The following is a 22,704-nucleotide window of genomic DNA, read 5'->3' as shown; positions in this document are numbered from 1 at the left end:
GGACATACCTTTTTTGGCAATTTCTTTCTTTTTTAAAAAGCTTATTTTATATAATAAAGTAAAATGTTTTTACAAGCTCTAAGAAGTTGTCATTTGATAATTTCTTCTTGTAACTTGTGTTATTTTCTTTTTAATAGTTTTAATATATTTTTTTAATTAACTTTATATGACATACATTATTTTATTTATATTTAAGCAAAATATAATTTGATATTATACTTTGTAAGATGTTTAATCTATGTAGTATATAATTTGACATTCATTTTGGTATCGATCGACACCCATCCGAAAATTCCATAAATTCATTTTCCGATGTTATAAAGATATAAGAGAAGGCAAGAGAAGAACATTGTGTATTTATAAAAGAAATGAGTGTTTCTATTTTCTTTTCTTTTTTTTTTAATTAAGAAAGGAGCCTTATGAAAGAAAATTTTTAATGTTAAAAGTTGACAAAATCACACCTTTAAAAAAAGTATACAAAATCACATCTTCTATAAAAGTTGGATGGATGGCAAAAATCCTATACTAAATCTGGTGGAACACAATTTATTTCATAACAAAGTTTCACTGGAGGCATAATCTATTTAAAGTAGTTAATAATATTTTGTTCACTTAGTATTTGTTTCAGGTTGACCAAAAAAAAAAGTATTTGTTTGATTGGTCTACAATATCAAATTAAAGCATATAAAACCAAAACAACATATTTGGGTAGAACACAATCCAATAATCTGTAGAACATCATATGAATAAAAGAAAAGAAAACATTTTTTAGGTAAATTGACATCTCATCAGAGTTGCAAGGCAATTACATAACTTAGATCTTATAAAGTAATTAGTTTTGTTTAAATGTAGTTAATATAATATCATATTCATATATATTATTGATTTTGAACAACAAATGAGAAATTTAAAAATGGATGTTGTATATTGTATGATAGTTTTGTTCTCCACTTCCTTTCTCTATGCAGTGGTGAGCATTATTGACCTTAGAGTTGGAGATTTATGAGCCATGAGCGAACATCATCGATTACTTCGGGAAGGATTGTGTAATGATTCCTGCACAAGGCATAACCCCAAAATTGGATCCAGAAAAATAAGGTTAAGTAGTAAATTTAATCAAATAAAAAAGTGAAGTTAATTTCATGTTTAGAGACCCTGCGTTTGGTTTAAACGTAATTGGAAATCCAGCCGCGCTAAGAGTCTGAGCACATGTGAATCCAAATTGGAAGGGAACTACATCATCAGCTGTCACATACACAGGAAAAAAAAAAGAATAATTAGTAAGAATCAGCATCCTCTCGCAGTTGATATCTAAATTGTAATATAGATCTATAGATGACAATATACACATACAATTTCTTTGTGTAACTAAGATTGGTAGCGATGGAGCAAGACTTGGGGACCCATAATTATATGTCATATTGTGCAGTAAGTTTCTGCAAGATTGATTTAGGTTTTTACCACGTCTAAAAGTTGTGTAACTTAAGTTTTCTTACAAATAGTGATGTTACGGTTTAAAACGAGCCTACCTCCAAGTGGGAAGCCAGCCGTTGATTCCAACAATAAATCGTAGGTCTATGTTTACCATTCCTGTGATATAAGAAGACACATGGTAGAGAGCTACCGCTGCACCCAAGCCGATACCTCCTAGTCCTATCATGACTATCAAAACCAATTGGATTAATATATTTGATATAAAAATTTGATGCATAGTACAAAACTAAGCATGCTATGTGTTGAATGTTGGATGATTATGGGTTACAATTGTTGGGTTCATCTTGTAGAAGGTTAATAACAAACGCAGAAACTAAATTGAAAGAAACCACATCCTCTTCCATGTTCTCAGAAATTTCGCTGACATCGGCCCCTAAAATTCTATATACAATGTTGTTAGTTTTTAATTAGAATTTTAGAAAACATTAATTAATACTAGTGTCTTTTTGAAGTTTAAAGGCAAGTAGTATACCTTACAAGCAGTAATACCTCCACCATAGAAAGTGAGAGGACGTATTGGAGCAGTCGGACAAATCCATTTTATCTACGCATAAAATGGATTACTGCTTGTATTCTCTATTGAGGTTCTGTTTGACTAAAGTAAAAAACAGATATATGGCAAAATTTAACATCTGCATGGATCCGTACATTTGGAAGATTCAATTGACGTACAAATCTAGCTGAGCTGCATGCAGAAAGAATAGACATATATAGAGTGATCAGAGATACACTTCAAGTACAGAGAAGAACACAATTTTACGTATATATAACCTTAGTGAAGTGAGAACATAAGAAATGAAATTTATGTGAAATTGTACGACAGAGAAAAGTTATTAATTAATATTGTCAGGTCACCAATATTTTAATATTCAAAAGGAAAAAAAAGTTATATACAAATAACACTTCAAATCAAATCATAATATTTGTAGAACATGTGAAAGTCAACTTTTAAAAATAGTTTTTAGAAATGTTTATAAATTACTCTATTAATAGAAGATGTCACTGATTTTAAACTTTTGTTATAACGAAATAGGTGACTTAGAGTATCATTACTAGTAGTTACTCATGAAGACAGTTGCTCAAATAAAATAATATAATAATGAGAAAGAAGAAAAAAAAAAAGTAGAAAATCGTTTTTTGGATTGCTTCCCTAACAAATGTTGCTTAGATAAAAGGGATAGATGTAGTCCTTTTAATAGATACAATTAATAAAAACTAATAAATATATATATTTGATAAAGCTACCTTCTCTACTAATGAATTGAAAAAAACGAATCATATAAATATAAAAATAAAATAAAAAGTAAAGCATGTGATTGTGTTACTCATTGCCATTTCTCCCGATATCGTGAAGCCAGACTATAGTGGCAGTGTGTTCTTCGGTTGGCCATACAATTTTAGTGTCTCCATAACCTATACAAATTGTAAAAGTTTAATATATAAATTCCAAACAGAGATGTAACTACAGAAAAAGTTATGAACAATTAATGAAGAAGGAAAAACATACTAAAATCCATGTTTTTGATCAAATAATCACTTTCTTTCAAAAACTTTTAGATTGCACTAGCTAGAGATGGAGATTTTAAGAGGAAGGCATTGTGTATTTATAATCAAAGGAGTATTAAGATATAAAGTCTTATCATTAAAAGTTGGGTGAATGAAAAAAATATTATTTATTAAAAGTTAAAATCATCTTATTATGATAGCTGATATAGAATATCTTATATAATAAAGTAATGTTCTCTTTTAGCAACTTCAAGAAGTTGTCATTTGATATTCTCTTATTGTAACATGTGTTATTTTCTCTTTAATAGTTTTAGTATATTTTTTTCAATTAACTTTATATGAATACATTATTTTATTTATATTTATATTTAAGACAAAATATAATTTGATATTATACTTTATAAGATGTTTAATTTAGTCTTTAATTTGTGTAGTATATTGTCCAAAATAATGATTTTTCTTTTTCTCTAAATTTTTTTCATTTGGCACTTTATTACTTTATGATGACACTTTTGTAACTTCTATAGTACTATTAATATTGTAATAAATGACTAATAACAATTAGAAACATAATAAATATTAAAATATATTAATATGTCTTTCTTACATTTTGTAACTCTCATATAGCTTATGTAACTCCTTATAAATATAAATTGATATCAGGATTATTGCATTAACTATCTAATTAAATAATAAATTTATATTAGGCTTCTAATTCCAATTTTCTCTAATAAAAAAAGACACACATCTCAATAATCCTCATATCTCAAACTTCAAATAAATTTGTAAACTCTATAATTTTTTTATTCAACTAACATTATCTTAGTGTATTTCTTTATTTTTATATAATAATGTAAAGTTTTCTTAATCTCATAATTTAAAAAAATGACAAGAGGCACTCATTCCTCTCAAAATTATATACATAAAAATTATCCAAAAAAAATATCTTGACATTTTAGCAATATCCTTTTTGAAATAGCTTGACATTTTAGTAATGTCTTTTTTGACATATCTTGACATTTTATTAATGTTCTCTTTCGAAAAGCTCTAAGAAGTTATCATTTAGCACTCTCTTCTTGCAACATCTGTCATTTTCTCTTTAATGTTTTCAGTGTAAATTTTCAGTTAACGTATGTGTGGATCGATCACTAGTACTACTTAATTAAACTAACTAAATAAACATTATTAACTAACCATAATACCAATAATAATCCATTATCCAATAACATTCACAGCGGAAACATAACTTATAACCAACTCCGATAAAACATCAACATAACATTACTACTAACAATTCTATTCAACTGACATTTTTTTAATATATTATAAACTTCATACTACTTAATTAAACCCACAACATAACTATCATTAACCTATCATAATACCAATAACATGCACAACAAAAAATATATAACAATAATCATTTCCAAGGGAAATGAGCAACCTTAGAACTCGGATTGGACGAACCCAGGAAATGATCCACATTGGCATACAGGGAGTCTGTAGGAAAGGAGACTGGGTCCACCGGCACCTGAGCTAAAGCCCAAGCCTGTTGAGCTGGTGGACACTGAAAAATAGCATGATTAACTGTTTCCTCGTTAGCCCCACATCTAGCACAAACTGAATCACAAGCAATGCCCCGCCTTTTCAGGTTTCCCAAAACTGATATGCAACCGGATAAAACTTGCCACATAAAATGATTAATCTTCGGTGGACACGCCACCCGCCAAACTCCCGCAAGGAGAGGGGTAATGTCCGGCCCATACCGAGTAACCTGAGAAAGCCTCTGCTTCGCCAAGCATTTTGTGTCATTCCATGATCTAAATGTGGTATATATGGAAGGCGAGGAATGCTTGCGTTTTTGAGAATGTTAGGGACAAGCCAGAGGATGTTGTTAGGTTAGAAGTGGGGGAGGCGAGCACGTGGCTACAGGCTCAGGCAGATGATGGGGATGAGTTTTTCTCCCAACTTCCCAGTGCCTCTAGTGCTCGGGAACTAGGTTGCGGGAGTTCCATGACTAATGTTTTCTCAGGTTATCGGTGTTTTGTTGATGGCTCGTGGAAAGAGGGTGATGTTTTTGCGGGTGCAAGATGAGTGTGTTCCTCTTTTCAGGATGTTTCGCCGATGAAGGGTGCCGCCAATTTCCGTCGTAGTCTTTCTCTTTTGCATGTTGAAATAGAAGCTTTTGTTTGGGCTTTGCGGTGCATGATTGGCCATGATTATCGAGATGTCGCTTTTTATACAAATTGCTCAGATTTGGTGAAGATGGTGTTTTCTCCTCAAGACTGGCCGGCCTTCAAGACATATCTCGACGATATCAAGATGGATAGGGAGGAGTTTTTGTTTTTCTCTTTATCTTTAATCTCAAAAAATGCTAATGTTAGTGCAGATTCTTTGGCACGCCAAGCGCGTACCTCTCCGCATTCTATTTTGTTTGTAAACGACTTTCCTCCTCATTGGATCTCATAAACTGATCTTTTATTGTTGTTAAAAAAGAAATCATTTCCAATATATATCATTAATATAATATTACTCTTAACCATTGAACTAGGAAAAAAACTTTACATTTGTTTACATGCTCATAAAGAGACCACTTGCTAGTTGCCACTATTATATGAATTATGAAAACAAAAACGAAGTTTTAAAAGTCAGTGTGGTAGTAAGATAAAAAAGATTATAATGAAAATTTGATCATTATTATTACATTAATTAATAATTTATTTTCGATTATACGAATTTTGTAAAGTTTAGTTAAATCATTATCACATCCACTCTACATTAACACTCATTATTCAACGTTGTCATGCTCTGCTCATTTCTATTGTTTTTCTTCTTCCTTCTATTTCGCTATACATTTTAAACACATTTTATTTTTATGTTTGTTTCATAATAGTGACTGTTTTGCTCTAGTTTTACTTTTATGACTAGATTAGGCTAAAATCAATCATAATTTTAGAACTAGTCCACATATTTCGAGTTATGTTTATGGGCAAAATATCATTGCACATCGATTTGTTTATTATTCTTTATTTTTTTTAATTAGGCAGACTAAATCCAAAAGTTTGTTTTCATTTTTCTTTCAAATTCCTATAAATAGACTTTAGCCTAAAAAATTTATTCGAATAAAGGATATCTTTTATTTGGTCATTCACTTTTTGCCGACGTGACATAATTTTTTTTTCCAAAAAACAAACATAATAAGACGAAAATCGAAACCAAATCCACTACTCTCTTCTTCAGAGCGACAATAATGCAAAAAGAAGAAACTAACGGTCCGAATGGTAACCGCGGTTTTAATGGTGCGAGACAAAAAATTTGTTAGTACAGTACGGTTCAACTGCGATACGTGCGGGACAAATGTATTTGCGGGACAAGTGCGTTTATTCCAAAATAAGCGGTACAAAATAATGTTTGATTGGTGAAAAAAAATAATTGCGGTTCACAATAAAATTATATATATGTATAGATTTTGTTGTTATTAAAATAATTATATGAATAAAGTTATTAAAATAGTTATATGAATAAACTAGTAAAAATATAGATAATTAAAATAATTGAAATTATAATATTCTTTGCGTTAATAAAAAATTATTTTGAATCTTAAATATCCAAATTTACTTAAACAAAAAATTTATGAAATCATTTAACAAAATTTTAAATTAAAACAAATTTAACACAGAGAAATTTGTTGATATATAGAATGTTGATTAGTTATTTTCAAATCATAAGTTAAAATAAACATAAATAAATATTTTGTTTATTCAGGTGCGTTTTTTAAAACAACCCGCAGCATAATTGAAGGATCAAAAACCAAACACGCAAATAATTACTTCATGGAAAAACGTAAACAACTAAATAATAATGGTGAATGGTGACTATATGCGTTATTCATAATTTTTTTTTGCCAATACAGCAAATTATATGCTTCCATTCAGGGCCTAAAATTAAAAATAAACACCAAAGGGAAAAGAAATAATAATATTTGTATTTCTTTTTAATATTGGAATTGAAGAAGAAATTACAGAAAACTCTGTGAGGATTGATTTGTGTTTTCCAGAAGGAACGAACGAACACATATGAAGATATCTCCATAAAAAAGAAACCAAATAAAAAAAAGGACAAACGAAAGCAGTCGTCACCCAAAAGCTATAACACCTCTTAAACGCTTAAAGGCCTCTCCTTTTTATCTCATCTTTGAACCAAAACCCGTCTGGAATCAATCATTTCACGGGTTTCTTCTAGAAAAGGTAACACCTTTCTTTGGTTTCGTTCCTGTGTGTATTCGTTTCTCCTAATGAATTGTAATGTATCATTAAATCGATGATGTCTCTTGCCCTTTTTTTTTAATTATTAAAACCTGCACGAATAGGTGTATGTTAACAATGGTGTGAATGTCGAAACCAGATTGTGTGTAACGTTCTTCGATTTTGTTGCTTTACCATAAAAACCAAAACATTGAATTTATTGACTGAGTTTTTATTTCTCTAGGATTCGTTTTCTACTGTTTGAAATATTTTTTCCTATTCTTTCCTTTTTAAAAAACCTCTCTTTTTCTTCTTAGTGTTTACACAATCAAAAAGACGTTATCTTTGCTCACCCAAGGGACTTGTTTGGGTTTACACAGGTTGTGATCTTTTTTGGCTGTGAAGAAGATGTTTCTCCACAGCAGTTTTAGAGAAGGGTTGTCACTATCTCTTGGTGTCATCAGTGTTATCAGTTGGGGTGTTGCTGAGATACCTCAGATTATGACTAATTACAGTGAGAAATCCACTGAAGGTCTCTCTATTGCCTTCTTAACGACGTGGATTATTGGGTAAGCTGATCTAACTAAAGCCAAATGGTTTTAATCTTTTACTTTGTTCATTGTGTGTATTGACGACCCCCCTTTGGTTTATTTTGAAAATTGGTATAGGGATATCTTTAATCTTCTTGGCTGCTTGATGGAACCAGCTACTGTGAGTGAATCTACAGAACCACAATTTTCCTCAATCTTGTTTATCTTACCTTGAGTAGCTTAAAGCTAGTTCTGAATTTTTTAATCCTCTTTGCAGCTTCCAACACAGTTCTACATGGCACTGGTATACTACAAAAAGACTAGAAGCAGCTTCATGTTTACAGTCTTTGTTTGTATCTTTGCTTGATATGTGTGATTTCTTTGCAGTTGTATACAGTGACTACATCAGTTCTCTTTTTCCAATCTTTATATTACGGACATGTCTATCCCCGGTTGAAAAACAGAAGAAATCAGATGGTATGCTCTCTGAGCAGTGTTTTTTTTCTTTTTCTTTGTAGCCTGTTAATTATGCGTTGATACTAAAACAGCTCGAGTATGACTGCCTGGTGTAGGTTGAAGCAGAACGTATTGCAAACATAAGCAGCGACGTGAAAATTCCAGGGCGATGGAGAAATAGCTCCAATACTGCTCCTTGTGGCGGTCATACGACACCTATTACTATGATTCCTGGGAGTCATAGAAATAGTTTTACCGGAAGAGAACTATTTTACACGTAATGATGCCATTTAGATTCTTTACTTAGGCTACTGTAGCATTATGATGATAGAAAATCTATTTAAGCAACTGACTTGTTCAAAGGTTCTGAGAATTTTTTTTTCACGTTTTAATTCTTTCAGGTCGGCAAGATCCTTGTCGAGTAGTCATACACCACCAGCTGGATCTGTCTTAGCTCAGAGAATGGCTCGTGGTCACAGTGAACCAACTCTTGAAGAGCCATTGCTTCCTGAGGGTGCCTCACCTCCTTCATTGCCTCCTTCCACCAAATCACTGCTATGCGTGGTTAGCCTTGTTTCACAATGCCTGGTGTTGATTTCCAAAATCCAAGCGGTTTTATTATTGGATAAGAATAACATTCGATAATTCTCTTATAGGTGTCCGCGTTCATGTTTCTTGGAACATTCAACCTCCCCAATTTGCTAAGTGAATCAAGAACTGCGGCTTTGGGAGAGAGAGATAGAGTATTTGTAGTTCAGGCAGCAAGAAAGCTTTTGCAGGTACTCATAAGTGGCACTTTTATAATTTATGCATTTCGTGTCTACGTGCTTTTATGTTGGATAGCCTTTCTTAATCTATAAAATTAATGTAAATGTAAATTGTGACTAGTATTGGTTCTATTTCAGGTCAGTAGCGGCAATTTAGTAGAACATGGTGGTGGAGAAAGCAGCAGAACTGGAATGTTTTTGGGTTGGGCAATGACAGCCATTTACTTGGGTGGAAGGCTTCCCCAAATATGTCTCAATGTAAGAGGCTTTAGAATCGTCTATAGCTAATTTATTCTTTTGATATATAGTTTATAACAGTTTTAGCTAAATCAAATGTTCCTTTCGGATATCTTCTTTTTGGCAGATGAGGAGAGGACATGTGGAGGTAAGCAAGTATTAATGAATACGGCGCAAGGGAGTGTTGTATCTGAAGAATCCATTTGATGCTCTTCTTTTGAAATTGCAGGGGTTGAATCCATTGATGTTCTTATTTGCATTAATTGGCAATATGACTTATGTTGGAAGGTGAAGATCAACAATCTTTATGCTTCTAAATCTTTAAAAAATCTCTGGTTGAACTCCTTAGACATGTTTAACTCCCTTTTCTGTTTTGGTTGCAGCATTCTTGTGAACAGTGTGGAATGGTTAAAAATTGCACCTAATCTACCATGGCTTGTTGATGCAGGAGGATGTGTTGTGCTTGATTCTCTTGTATACAATCTCTCTCATCAACTTCATGATCTTTGATTCCTTTCTTTTCACTGATCTCTAACTTCGTTTATTCTTTGTTTCAGATTCTGCTTCAGTTTTTCCACTTCCGCTGTCGCAAAGACAAAGATACTGACAAAGAAGAAGCATGAAACCACAAAAGCTGTCTAAGGCGTGGCTACCCCCACAAGGCTTCAAACAGATACAGTTTTGATCTGATCTGACCAGCAAGATTCATCTCAATTTATTTGTCTTCTTTCTTTAACGGGATTGAGTTTTAATTTTTTTTGTGCTCTGATGAAACTACTCTTGGATTTATGAGTTTTAATAATATAAAGTTGTTTCTACTCAGATATGAATGATTTCAACAATTGTCACAAACACAAAAATCACTCTCCATCAACTAGTTTATATTACTGTAGTTTTGTATATTGTGTATATAAATGTAGTTACATGAAGAGAGAGGTCTCTCTCTATGGCTTGCGAGCAGTAAACATAATAAAAGAATCCTGAACATAATCTTCATAATCTGTGAGACCACATGATGTGCACACATCCTTGATCTCATCCTGCATCAAGTAATTGTAGCTCTGCAGAATTCTCTGCAAATATCCAAAATTCACAAAAGATCAAAATCTATGCTATAGAATAACCACTTTTGATCACTACAATTCTCTTTACCGATTGGAAAGGACGAATAATCCAAGGAGTCGAAGGACTGTATCTGAGAAAGGTCGTCCCGACAAAGACACCTCCACTTCTTAGAACACGACAGATCTCAGCAATCTTGAAACCAACAAGAAAATATTTAACAAGTGTCATGTCATTTGCAAAACAACTACGAAGCTATGGAGAAAATTCAAGAACTTACAGCATTAGTAGGAGAAGGCCAACAGTGCAAGGCAGCACCAGCATGAACTGCATCAATAGAACCTGAAGGGAAAGGGAGACGAGAAACGTCTGCTCTCACAACTGCTATATTAGTTGAGTTGTCGAAAGTATCATCGTTTTGGATGAATTCTTTGCACTGACGAAGCATGTTTTCAGAGTAGTCGAGAGCAATCACGCCTGAGTATTTCCCAGACTTTGCAAATTTCCGAGAAAACAAACCGCTTCCGCAACTTACATCCACAAGAACCCCACCTTCTGCTTCTTTGAAGTATTCCTCAGCCATTCTAAACTGCATTTGCAAAGTATTAAGACCATGAGGAAAGAACAAGATCAACAAAAAAAAGACCATAGATGTAGATAGATACCTCTTCATCTGGACCGGGAAAGCCACTTCGCTTAAAATTTTGCCGCCAACCTCTTTCATACAAAAATGATACTAATGGACTCCTACACACACACAAAAAGAGGCTCAAACAAGACTTAGCTAACAGCACAGAGATGGTTAGTGAAGGTGGATAAAAAGAAATGTACCTAAAGAGCTCGGTAGTAATGGGTTTGACTTCATCATAATCTTCCAAATCAGCAGTGACAGTTAAATCCAAGTATTCATCTTTGCTAGAGTATGTCTTGTTACACTGTCCACACTTGAATCCAGACCTGTAAATTGCTTGTCTGCAGATTCACAAAATTTAAAAAAGCTTTAGAGAAAAATCAAAGAAAGAAGCAAAAAGTAAAAAACTATATAACGATTAACAAAGTGAGGAGGTAAAACAAGAACTTACAGGTTGATACCTGAAGGTCCTTTCCTCATAAGTGGTTCATAGCAAACAGGACACGCAAACACTTGAGTCTCCTCTATTTCAATTTTTGGAGTTCCATTTTTATTTAAGTCCTGCAAAATACCATTGAACAAGGACATACATATATATAGAGAACTCTCGTTTGAATTCAATATAATCAATCTACAAAGCTTGTAAACGAAATCAAGAAAAGAAAAGCAGAACGCACCGATTCAGGAGCAACGGAGCTTAGGGCGGCAGAAGGGAAACGGGGACGAACAGAGGAAGAAGAAGAAGCAGGGAATCGGAGAAGACGAGAGTGTGAATTAGAGGAGAAGAAAGAAGAGCGGTTACGTAAGAAAGGCTTGTTGAGGAGAGTAATAGCAGAAGAAGAAGAAGCTGTTAGTGCGGCCATCGCCATTAGAGCAGAGAGTTACAGAGTCAACGAGCAGAGAAAGAGAGATCTGTTTTTGCTCAGACAATTTTACGTTTCTTGTAACAACAAAATCGGTGAAGCAATAAATGTGTTGTCCGAATATTATGTTAAGCCGAAATAAAAGGCGCACGCACACTTCTCGTTTTCACCATTCGTTCACTTTCTTATAAGGGACTTGGTTTAATTGGGTCCACATGATCGAATGGCCTCTTTACTCACAAGTCACACCATTTGTATCTTTTGATTCTTTCTCGGGCAATTCTCAAAAATAGCACCATGTTAAGTTTTTCTTCCATAATTAGCATATAGTCTCAAATGTTTCAAAACTAGCATAAATTTATATCTTTTTTTTTTTTTTTTTTTTATCTTGAGACAAATCTAAATTATTAGATTATGCTCTGCCTCCACCGATTAGGTACCCAAATCTCAGCTCCTTTGAGAAGCCACAAAAGCCGACATGCTCGTACGAGTCAACACTCTACTCCACGGATACTCAGATTTCTGATTCGAGATCCTCGAAGCGATTACGAGTCTCCTCAATCACAATATCTCTCTTTCGCTTCCTCTCCGGAACCATAACTGCTTTCGGCGATCTCGTCCTCTCTCTTACATCGCCGGACTCCTCACCGCACGTCCTAACTCCAAAGCCAATGTTCAAGCGGTGTTAGCTGAGGTTTTATCCGTGATCTTCACGGAGGTGATGAGTGGGAAGCCTGAGTTCACCGATCATCTGCCTCATCGTTTGAAGCATCACCCTGGGCAAATCGTAGCGGCGGCGATAATGGAGCAAGTCCCCGACGGAAACTCATACATGAAATTAGCTCATAAGCTTGACGACATGGATTCGTTGCAGAAGCCTCAAGCTACGAAAATAATTGAGAGTGAAATTAACTCTGTTAACGACAAACCCATTGATCGATGTTTTGAGGAACATGGCGATCCATGGTGGTAACTTCCAGGGAACACAGACCGGAGTTACTATGGATAACACGAGATTGGCCATTGTTGCTATTGGGAAGCTTATGTTTGCTCAATTCTCGGAGCTTGTTAACGATTTCTACAACAGTGGACTTCCTTTGAATCTAACAACTTCGAGTAATCCAAGTTTGGATTATGGTTTCAAAGGAGCTGACATAAGTGTTGTTTATAAGTTGTCAAAACAAAAAAAAAAAAAATGTGTTGTTTATAAGAAAACTTCTCCGATTGCTTCTAGGTGTTGTTGAGTACCTAGTGTTGACTCAGATTGCTTTATAACGACTCATATTGCCCTTTTATGTCTCTACTTTTCTTCTAGTGATGATTGAGGTTGTTCTTAGGTTCATTCCATATTAATTTAGAGAAATTTGAGATAAATGGTTGTCACTTCATATTATCTATTAAATCCTTAAAAGTACATTGTTAACACAAAGATTGATGCCAATTGTAGTTTTTTTGCTACCGAAAATGCCAATTCAGGAAAGTTTTTTTGAATTTCATGAATGGCATTCACAAAAAGTTTAGAATTCAGGATGGACTTCAGGAAAACTTTCATAAAAATTCTAGACATTGGTAAACACGAGCATATGCACAAAATTGAAATCTTTACTCTTCACTGACGAAATAATCTTTGCCATATTGGGCTTTCATAAATGAATTTTTATTCATGAAATATTGTGTGATGGTTTAGGAGTGATCCTTTAACACTTTTTTTTTTTTAATGTTGAATTATATTCAACCAAAAAAAAACCTGTTTTACATTAGATGCTTCCTTCCTTCTACTAATAAAGCTGTTGAACTTTAAAAAAACAGAGCAAGTGGAAAAAAAACAGAGCAGAGAGGACTCTTTATAAACGAGATCCTAACCACATACACAAGCCGTCGTGGTCCTTGGAGCCATGAGTCTGCAGCGATAATAACTTGCTTCTGACACATACTGTTGTTTGTTAGTATATTCTGCTCTTTTTCATTTTTCATGTATGCTCTAAGCTATATGGTTCTTACTGAATGTCAGGAACGTCTTCCTGAATGTTTGGAACCAACATCTATATAGCCAAATGTTGATTTGCAATCTGAAACTCTTGACGAATATAAGCATTAGATGTAGATTCTACAAGTGGTAAATATAATTGACACCTTAAACTAAGATCCATGATCACAATGAAGTGGGATGATCATAATATATTCAAGGACAAAATTGTTAAACATGCTATATTTCTTAAAACAGAGTACTGCATCAAAAAATATGTCATAGTAGCCAACGTACATAATGTCGAAACATGCAAAACTTTACAAGTCGAAGAAGCCGAGGACATTGAAATCAGTGACGACAATGAACTTCTCTTACTCTTAACAAATGTCTTCCTCATCTTCCTCTACTGAACAATTCATTTAGCTTCCACAAAAAGATATTGTTTCAGTTTCTCTCATCTTCTTCTTCTTTCCTCTTTGTTTCACATATCTCCTCTGCTTCTGGATCACTCTCACTCTCAAATCGAAATATCAATACGGCATGCCCTCCTTCTCCTCATTCGTCACCTAACTTTTAAAAAGAGAAGTGAGAGACAACACACACCCAAGATTTGGACATGTGATTCATCAAAGAAAAACCATTGCTAGAATTTTCCCATCTACTAATTTTCATTGGGAGCACATACAAATACAAAACACTCTCGCAATCCAACTGTAGATTTTCAAATGTATAAATAATAAATTATCCCAATATTTACAAATGCTACTTTTGGGAAATTTGAACATGTGTGTGCTGAGTTTGGAAGAAAAACATATATTTATGCTATTCTAGGGTATTTCTCATTCTTTCTTTTTAGTCAAACTAATAATTCCATAAACCCAATAAATTTGTTCATAGCATAAAGTCATCAAGTATAAACATGTTGCTCTTTGATAATCAGGAGAATGTTTCTGGATATTGTTGCAGATGGAAGATACTGAAGTCATTGATGGTGATTATATATTTATATGTATACAAATACCACTGAAACCTGTGCTTAAATTCACATTGATTACGGCTCCGTGTTTCTTAACTAGTAAACAGCCTACAGTATCATATATGGAGAAAGCAACAGACAAAACAGTAGAAGACAGGGGATCTATCTTATATAAGATGAGGCAACAGACAAAACAGTAGAAGATGAGTCGAGCTCTCTCAATCTGCATCCCCAAGACCATCACTTCCATCGCCTCTCTTTGTGATTTCCGTGAATTGAGAGTTTGGTTTCTTCTTCTGCGATGATGCCACCTCTGCGTTTCTCCTCAGAACAGCTCCAGGTGATGGATACGGTCGTTGTTGAAACAGAGGACCCTGAAACACATATCCATCTCACTAAGTTAGGAACTGGATTTTTGTCATCATCAAGTTAGTGAGGTAAGTATACCCCCAAGTTATTTGAAATTAATGTAGAACAGAGTCTCAAGTGGCTTTACCGTGGCAGTTGTATCAGCAGCTCGTGGTTGTACTCCTTTCAGTCCAACAACCCTGCAAGATGCGAAGGATCAGATCAACCTGATGTTATATGATTCCTATGAAGTATAGTTTGACATTTGGTATGTAATTCTCCTCAGATGAGTTGATGTAGCAGAGATAGAATTATAAACAATGATATATATAGGTCATGGCGATTTACAAAGTGGTTAAAATGGGTGTTATGGACTTTACCAGCCACCCCGCGGAGCATCTGAGTAAGAGCTTGGGTCCATTGGATCCACCTCATCATCATCAGCATGGGCACGTTTTTTGCCTGATCCCTTTTTCATAGGAGGTTTTGAACTGGACCTGTTTCAATCATTTCCATTTTTGCGTCATTTGTAAGGTGTGTATTACAAGAGTAAGTAAAATGGAAACCTCTTGGTTCACTACTACATGTAATGTGTTCCATCCTTATTTTCATGTCGAAAATTTGGTAGACTCTCTAACAGAGATCCTGTCCTTCCGAAAAGAGGGACTGAGAGAACGTTTATATCCAAATGAGTGAGTAGTCTAAATATTTGCTAACAGCTATGTGGGGGAGGACAAGAGTCAAAAACTCGTTCTCTAATGAGACACTCAGTTTCTAAGAAATATGACAGACCAGAAGGATCTTTATCTTAGTACTTCAGATTCTGAGAGCTTACTTCTGATTCGGATGCTTTTGGGTAGAATCTCCTGCATTTGTGAAGTTGTTTAAACTTGCTGGCAAGTACTGACGTTCTGGTAGATTCAAAACTCTGCATTCCATATAATATGAGTCCCCGTAAGCAAAGGCAGAGAGAGAGGCATAAGCCTCAAATCGAGCAGTCTCTATGCAGCAATTTAACTCAAAAAGCATAGCAAGAAAATGAAAGGGTTCCTACCTGGTACAGTGGATACAGTGACCCCATCTCTGGACAAGGCCCACTCCCCATCCCCCACATCCATAGCATCTTGGCAGCTGATCTGGATGATGCTCGCCCTTCCCATTAGCAGTACTTTGCGTGACAGCGTTGTTAATGTTTGTGGAAGCAGGCTTCTGTAAGGAACTTGGAGGTTCCCACTGCGATACATGTGTTCTTGTATTGTAGTAATACTTATGTCCTGTGCATTAGAATATCAAAAGGTTTAAAGCTCAGGGATGCAACCAAAACGGATCAAACGATTAAGCAAGCATTGCGAGTACTGTGTACAGTACAACAGAAACCAGAAGACACTGGTCAAATAAAGAGCACAAACTTCCAGCAGAAAACACTCATTCGTATATTCTAACATGAGATTATCAAGGTTCTTTCCACGGTGATAAAGATCGTTATATAATTCATTTAAAAGGATAAACACATCAACCTTTTATAATAGCCGACATGCATAATTTAGCAAAGAGATACTCATAATGATGACTATAAGTGTAAATAGCATACCAGAGGTTTCATCAAGTGTTTCAATCCAATCTTCTTTAGGAGGCAAAGATGGCGTGGTGGAAGATAACTCAACAGGTCTTTCCCATTGGCATGTTCCGGTATGTTGGTTATAGTAATATGTAGCACCACTTGCAGGATCTCTAGCATCTACCTGAATAAAACAGAACAAGTTTAAGTGGCTTAACAGTTAACACTGATAAACACATCATAAGAACCATAAGTGGCCATCTTTAAGCATTAAGACGTAATATTAAACGCATTTGAACAATTTCAAAACAGTTTCCCAGCATGCAGTATTGGATTGTGTAGCAAATGAATAACCGAAGAAGAAAAGAAGTTAAGTTTGTCTCATTCATACCCATCCTAATGGTAAGGTGCTTGCATTTGTCGGAAAAGGTAAGTTCGTCTGTCTATTCCAACTAACCGCGGATGTCTGGAAAAGAGAAGAATCACAAGCAAACGAATTCGTCAAAAGGTCAACAATAATAATAAGATAAATTGAAACAAAAGGGTCATGGTCAAGTCATAGCGAACATATGCGGGTAAAGATAAAAGTGTGAGAGAGATGGATAATTACATCTTGCGTGTTGGATGAAGCAGCCCCTGTACCTTCTCTGAGAATTCCCCTGGCCTTCAATTTTTGTTTGAGATATTCAGGCAAATTGTTTGAAGAAGCATCCGTAGCAGGTTCAGGCTTCCCACTGAGCTCGGAGTGACCCGCGTACGCAGCTCCACCAGGTATACCATAACCGTTTCCCACATCCACATTACCTAGAATAGATAGATAAAAGCCGTTAATTGGAGGACAGGTTTAGTGAATTTTACAAAATGCATGAGAGCTCATGAGCTATATGACTAACCTTCTCCGCATGTACTCACACTCCCACCACGCTTTGCCGCTGTTTCTGCTCTATGATTTGCAGTTAACTTTAGCAAATGTTCCTACATAGTAACGAATATGTATTAAAAACTTCATGTCATGAATGATAGAGCCTTGATGATTAAAAAAAAATTATAAATGAAAACCTTTACGGCATTAGGATCAGTACGATCTCGAAGAATATCAGTGTTATGCTGAGAGTCACCAGCTACTGAAGTCCCAGCTTCTCTGAAATTAGGTGAAAGTTGCAATTTTTAAACACAAATTTGCTATACAAACCAACTAAAGACACGAAATTTACAATTGCACATTAATAAGAACAGCAAGATGCTCATAATACAGCAGAAAGACAGAACCTTTGACCTTGTATAATCTTCTGCGTTTCAATTTCCTGAAAAATAATTCACAACAAAGGAATCAACTTTGTTACCTTCACCCACGTCCTGGAATGAAAAATTTAGAAACTTTTAATCGAGGAAAGCACTATATAATATGTACTTGTTCTCGGAGAAGAGCATTGCTTGCGGCAGATTCAACGTCTTGATCGTAGGCAAGCGAGCTTCCATAACCATAATTAGTTGTCTGGTTATGAGCAGAAGAACCATTCTGATGATGTTGCAGCTCTTCTCCCATTATTCAGTTTCAACCTTCAACCTCCCAATCCAAAACCCTTTAGACACTGAGAGATTCAACGTAATTCACTTTTCCGATTACCAATCAAGTTTCAACAAACCAGTACGAGCGATTGAGAGAGTCCGCAGAAAGAATCCGAACCGGCGAACCCTAGCTTTTTTTTGGGCCCATATTTAATCAATTAGGCCCATACATTAAGGACCATATCTTAAAAAGGCCCATATATTAGATAACAAGAATCCGAGTATTGTAAACAACGAAAACAGGTTCACACATAACAAATCGTATTCCATATTTGATTGACTCATTCATATTAACACAAATCCAAATCTGAAATCATACCTAGCGCTAGCCGTTAACTAGGCCGTGATCTAACGCCTAACGCCTAAAATGCCTAATCGGAATTTAAACGGTTTTGGACGGTTTAGACGTTTATACTATAAATTAATATATATCTGATATTATATATATAATTATACAAAATATGTATAAGAATAATAAAAATATTAAATCAAAAACAAAAGAATAGATAAAAACATTATTTCAATTCATTTTAAATAACATATTAAACATTTATAATTATGTTTATAGAAATAAACCTTATAAATTTTAAATTTGTGAAATTAAAATTTTAAAAAATATACTAAAATGATGATACTACAATTTTAGGCAGTCAAAGCGGTCGTCTACACGGTGTTATAGCGCCTAGCGCCTAGACGGGGCGGAGGCGGATGCCTAGAACGCTTTTTCGAACACTGTTTTTTTTTCCCAAAAATCTAGTCTAAGCTTAAATGGTATTATCAACGTGGATTAGTTATAGGTTATGATAGTATATTATGATAAATCAAGATTTAATCTCTATTATATTATTTAAGCAACCCTTTAAACAAATAACCATACTCTCATATGCTATATTACACAAAATGTCACTGTATTTAATTACAAAAATAATAACCCATCATGAGTGAAAGAGACTCACATGCTTCGGTCTCTCGCACCATACCATCATATGATTACGTTTTTCCTTTTCTTTTGGACTAGTCTTTTAGAATACAAATTATAGAAATTTCCAACAAAAATATACTATAACATTTGCTTATGATGCGTAAGTAATATAGTACCAAATAAATCCTTAAAACAATGAACCGGTAAAGCTGAGGAGATCGTCGTCTCGTGAATGTATAAAGTGATATTTACTTTTCAATAAAATGATATACTGAATTATTTCGTAGAACGATCTCTTAGCATCAGAGCCGTGCGCTTTGAAAAAAAAGGCATTTTGTTATTTGCATCACCGCGTTGATTAGGATGGCGAAAACACTCCTATCCATCCAAAAACCGATTTACAAATAAAGAATTTAATAACTGGAAAAATATTCACTTGATCGGTCTTTTTTTTGTTTTTTGGTCAATCCCAACAAATAACTGTTAACAACTTTTATTTGCATTTCACAACAAAACTATATCTACTAAAGTTAACTGATTCTTTATATATAAAACATACAAAACTACAATACAAAATTATCCTCTACAAAAATAATAATGCATGAGTGAAAGAGACTCACATGAAATTTCCAACATCACATGCTTCGGTCTCTCGCATCATATGATTACATCGTGTACTGAATCTAGGGGTGGATTATTCACCTAGATGACGTCGTGAAGTAACAAAATGTTAACATAACTATAAAAGAGATATCAAATATGATATAACATTTCCCAAAAGTTTATTTTATTTGTTATACATACACATATAAAAAAATATATTTTTACTTATGTTTTACTTATGTTTTGCATAACAAATGCTAATGTTTTGCTTTTTGTTTGTACAAATGCTAATATTTCTTAAGAATACTCATGGATGACCCTCTTCATATTAAAGGTATATATCTCCATTCTTATATTAGTCAACCTCATGGATGATCGTTGGTCAATTTCCTTTATGCATAACTCGCTTGACTAGACTTCGAGAAAGATCTTTGAATAAAAAGGACCATAAGTATAAATAATTAAGGGACAGAAGTATATATCTTCTGACCATAAGTATAAATAATTAAGGGATATAAGAATGAAGCATATTTTGTATAATTATATATATAATATCAGATATATATTAATTTATAGTATAAACGTCTAAACCGCCTAAAACCGTTTAGACTCTGATTAGGTGTTCTAGGCGCTAGGCGTTGGATCACCGCCTAGTTAACGTCTAGCTCTAGGTATATTGATGCATAACACTAAAAGCATATTTTGCTATCATAATAATTCAACAGTTATACGAATTCTACCTGATAAATAAATCAATCTCTCACTCGTTAAACCAATAAAAAACATACAGTAAAACCTCTATAAATTAATAATGTTGGGACCAAAATATTTTATTAATTTAAGTGATATTAATTTATCTATAAATTAATAATTATTATTTAATAGTGTAAATTAATAATTATTATTTTATATGTATTTTTTAATTGTTTAATTTTTTAAAAATTATGAATTGAGACCATTTTTGCAAAATAAAATTAGAATTTTGGATGTTGTAAATTTTATGATATTGGAATTGAATTGGAAATAATTAAAAAATATTATTGACAATGAATTACAAATATTATAGACAAATTCACTTATACACATGACATAAATATTCAAATTTATGAACAAGAATATCAATTATCGTATTTTAATAGTCTATCAAACTATCAAAATGTAAATGATGCATATTTAGAAATTGAAAACTTTAAAAAATTTTAGTTGTTTTATGAAATGTTATAGAATATTTTATATCATTATAATTTGAAGATACAATATAATAATTGTTTTATAGATACGATGTTTAAGAGATACATATTTTACTATAGCTCTGAATGGTAAAAGCAGTTCAAGCGTTGCAGAACGTGCATATCATGCAGTTCATGCTGAACAAGTGCAGATCATGCAGATCGTGCAGATCATGCTGGAAAAGTGCAGATCATGCTGATTGAGCAGTCCAAATTATATGGTTGAATGGTAAAAGCAGATCAAACAGTGTAAATCATATATTAAACTATAAAGTATTTAAAAACACATCCAATTCAGCAAATTTATTTTAAAAATGATAAAATTATTGTAAAATAAACATAATTTTTTTTTAATATAGAATATTTTCTAAATAATTTCACAGTTTGAAAACATTAAACACAAATTATCCAAATGCAACAAAAATAAAACTTAGAATAGTTTAATGGAAATTATTTTGATTTTCCCATAACATATCTGCAATATTTTCTCTAGTGTTTGCCATTTGATCTCCATCAGCTATAGCCGTAGTTTCCATGTCACCTTCATCACTCTCAGAATTTGTGTCGCTAATATCAGTATGCTCCATTACTTCGACAAAATCTTCGGTAAAATCTACAAAATTATGTGAGACATATACATATATATTCAGTATAAGAGACATATATATATATATATATGTGTGTGTACTTAAAAAATTTCATAAGCTTTAAAAGTTTCTGAGAAAATAGATTTACAATATTCTAAATGATTATCTAATAGTAATTATTGAGTTCATTGCAAATTTTTTAATCTATAATAAAAATAATTATCTATCTTTAAATCTGAGTAAATGAAGATTTATGTATATAAATTCTTATAAACATGTATCTATATTTAAACACCACCATATATATATACATATATACAGATATAAAATCAGCATTCTCATTACATAATTGGTTGAAAAATAAGACAGTTTACAGTAACTATTATATAACATAAATAGAACTACTAACATATTATATAGAATAAATATATTTATTTATGAAATAAAAAATACATACCTTTCAACAAAAGAATATGGAAACAAGAGGTGATAGGTAGAATCTTTGATTGTCTTTTGAATTCTGTCCAAAAAAAAAAAATTGATGTTACAACAAATATTATATAGCATAAATAGAACTACTAACATATCATCTAGCATATATTTATGAAATAAAAATACAGACATTTCAACAAAAAAATGTGGAAACAACAGGTGATAGAGTAGAAGCTTTAATTGTTTTTTGAATTCTATAAAAAAAAAATAGATGTTACAATAAACAGAAAAATAAAAAAATAAAAAATGTGTTTATTTATTTAAAAAAAATACCTTTGGTGGAGAGAAGATGAATGGAAATAGAATTGATAGGAATTTGAAATATTTGTTTGTGTTGGTTGTATTTTTTTTTTGTTCAAAATTTTGTGTTGGTTGTAAAAGTGAGCAATGATGTGTTATATAGAGAGTAAATGAGATGAATTTGTGGGCAAAAATTTGGATCTGCTGATGGACAGCTTCAAAAATATTGTGGGCGAATTAATTAGTGGTTCTCCTGCATTTATAGCTAAAAGACAAAAAAAAATTAAATTGTGAACAGATAAACTGCATTAGTTTTAAAAAGAAAAAAAATTGTTGAATGGTATTGTTATGACAGTAGGTATGAATCCACTGTACTTTATCTGTCACTCCATTCAAAGTATATATTATATATATATAAATT

The 22,704-nt window shown here is 33.1% G+C and overlaps 3 protein-coding genes, 1 long non-coding RNA gene, 1 other non-coding gene and 1 pseudogene across 6 annotated transcripts; 2 read left to right on the top strand and 4 right to left on the bottom strand.

Moving 5' to 3' along the window:
- Nucleotides 1-814: 814 nt before the first annotated feature.
- LOC147946330 (acyl-protein thioesterase 1-like) lies at nt 815-3,069 on the bottom strand. Of its 2 annotated transcripts, XM_087509111.1 has the most exons (9): nt 3,002-3,069; nt 2,820-2,907; nt 2,143-2,179; nt 1,972-2,038; nt 1,763-1,867; nt 1,530-1,662; nt 1,354-1,436; nt 1,155-1,245; nt 815-1,056 (listed from the first exon to the last, which is right to left on the bottom strand). In XM_087509111.1, the coding sequence occupies exons 1-9, from the start codon at nt 3,009-3,011 to the stop codon at nt 987-989; spliced, it is 684 nt and encodes a 227-aa protein (XP_087365237.1). In that variant the 5' UTR covers nt 3,012-3,069; the 3' UTR covers nt 815-986. The 2 variants fall into 2 exon arrangements, with proteins under 2 accessions (XP_087365237.1, XP_087365236.1); XM_087509110.1 differs by lacking the exons at nt 2,820-2,907; nt 3,002-3,069 and having other exon boundaries at nt 1,763-1,875; nt 1,967-2,785.
- Nucleotides 3,070-6,980: 3,911 nt separating this feature from the next.
- LOC104782594 (vacuolar lysine transporter YPQ1) lies at nt 6,981-10,056 on the top strand. Its single transcript, XR_015597290.1, has 13 exons — nt 6,981-7,247; nt 7,625-7,813; nt 7,913-7,955; nt 8,052-8,078; nt 8,162-8,251; nt 8,347-8,507; nt 8,632-8,794; nt 8,887-9,009; nt 9,136-9,255; nt 9,362-9,382; nt 9,464-9,522; nt 9,618-9,708; nt 9,792-10,056. It is a non-coding gene; the product is annotated as a vacuolar lysine transporter YPQ1 (transcript).
- Nucleotides 10,057-10,098: 42 nt separating this feature from the next.
- On the bottom strand, nt 10,099-11,952 carry LOC104793013 (putative methyltransferase At2g41040, chloroplastic). The gene is made up of 7 exons (XM_010507564.3): nt 11,605-11,952; nt 11,379-11,488; nt 11,128-11,268; nt 10,962-11,043; nt 10,577-10,885; nt 10,387-10,491; nt 10,099-10,307 (listed from the first exon to the last, which is right to left on the bottom strand). Exons 1-7 carry the CDS (start codon nt 11,794-11,796, stop codon nt 10,179-10,181), a joined length of 1,068 nt encoding a protein of 355 aa, XP_010505866.1. The 5' UTR covers nt 11,797-11,952; the 3' UTR covers nt 10,099-10,178.
- A 53-nt stretch (nt 11,953-12,005) lies between these two features.
- On the top strand, nt 12,006-13,089 carry LOC147946329 (phenylalanine ammonia-lyase 2 pseudogene; annotated as a pseudogene).
- Nucleotides 13,090-14,719: 1,630 nt separating this feature from the next.
- On the bottom strand, nt 14,720-18,339 carry LOC109124549 (uncharacterized). The gene is made up of 12 exons (XM_010507562.3): nt 18,053-18,339; nt 17,911-17,945; nt 17,701-17,782; nt 17,535-17,616; nt 17,252-17,445; nt 17,033-17,107; nt 16,675-16,825; nt 16,138-16,357; nt 15,919-16,011; nt 15,464-15,580; nt 15,232-15,283; nt 14,720-15,109 (listed from the first exon to the last, which is right to left on the bottom strand). Exons 1-12 carry the CDS (start codon nt 18,185-18,187, stop codon nt 14,954-14,956), a joined length of 1,392 nt encoding a protein of 463 aa, XP_010505864.1. The 5' UTR covers nt 18,188-18,339; the 3' UTR covers nt 14,720-14,953.
- Nucleotides 18,340-21,246: 2,907 nt separating this feature from the next.
- On the bottom strand, nt 21,247-22,513 carry LOC104782590 (uncharacterized). Its single transcript, XR_767032.3, has 3 exons — nt 22,317-22,513; nt 22,009-22,071; nt 21,247-21,577 (listed from the first exon to the last, which is right to left on the bottom strand). It is a non-coding gene; the product is annotated as an uncharacterized LOC104782590 (long non-coding RNA).
- Between the last annotated feature and the right edge of the window lie 191 nt (nt 22,514-22,704).

This window comes from Camelina sativa, chromosome 4 (assembly GCF_030686135.1).
Source record: "Camelina sativa cultivar CO46 ecotype springtype chromosome 4, ASM3068613v1".
NCBI lineage: Eukaryota > Viridiplantae > Streptophyta > Magnoliopsida > Brassicales > Brassicaceae > Camelina > Camelina sativa.
Note: the sequence above shows the minus strand (reverse complement) of the source record. Positions and strands in the feature narration are given on the sequence as shown.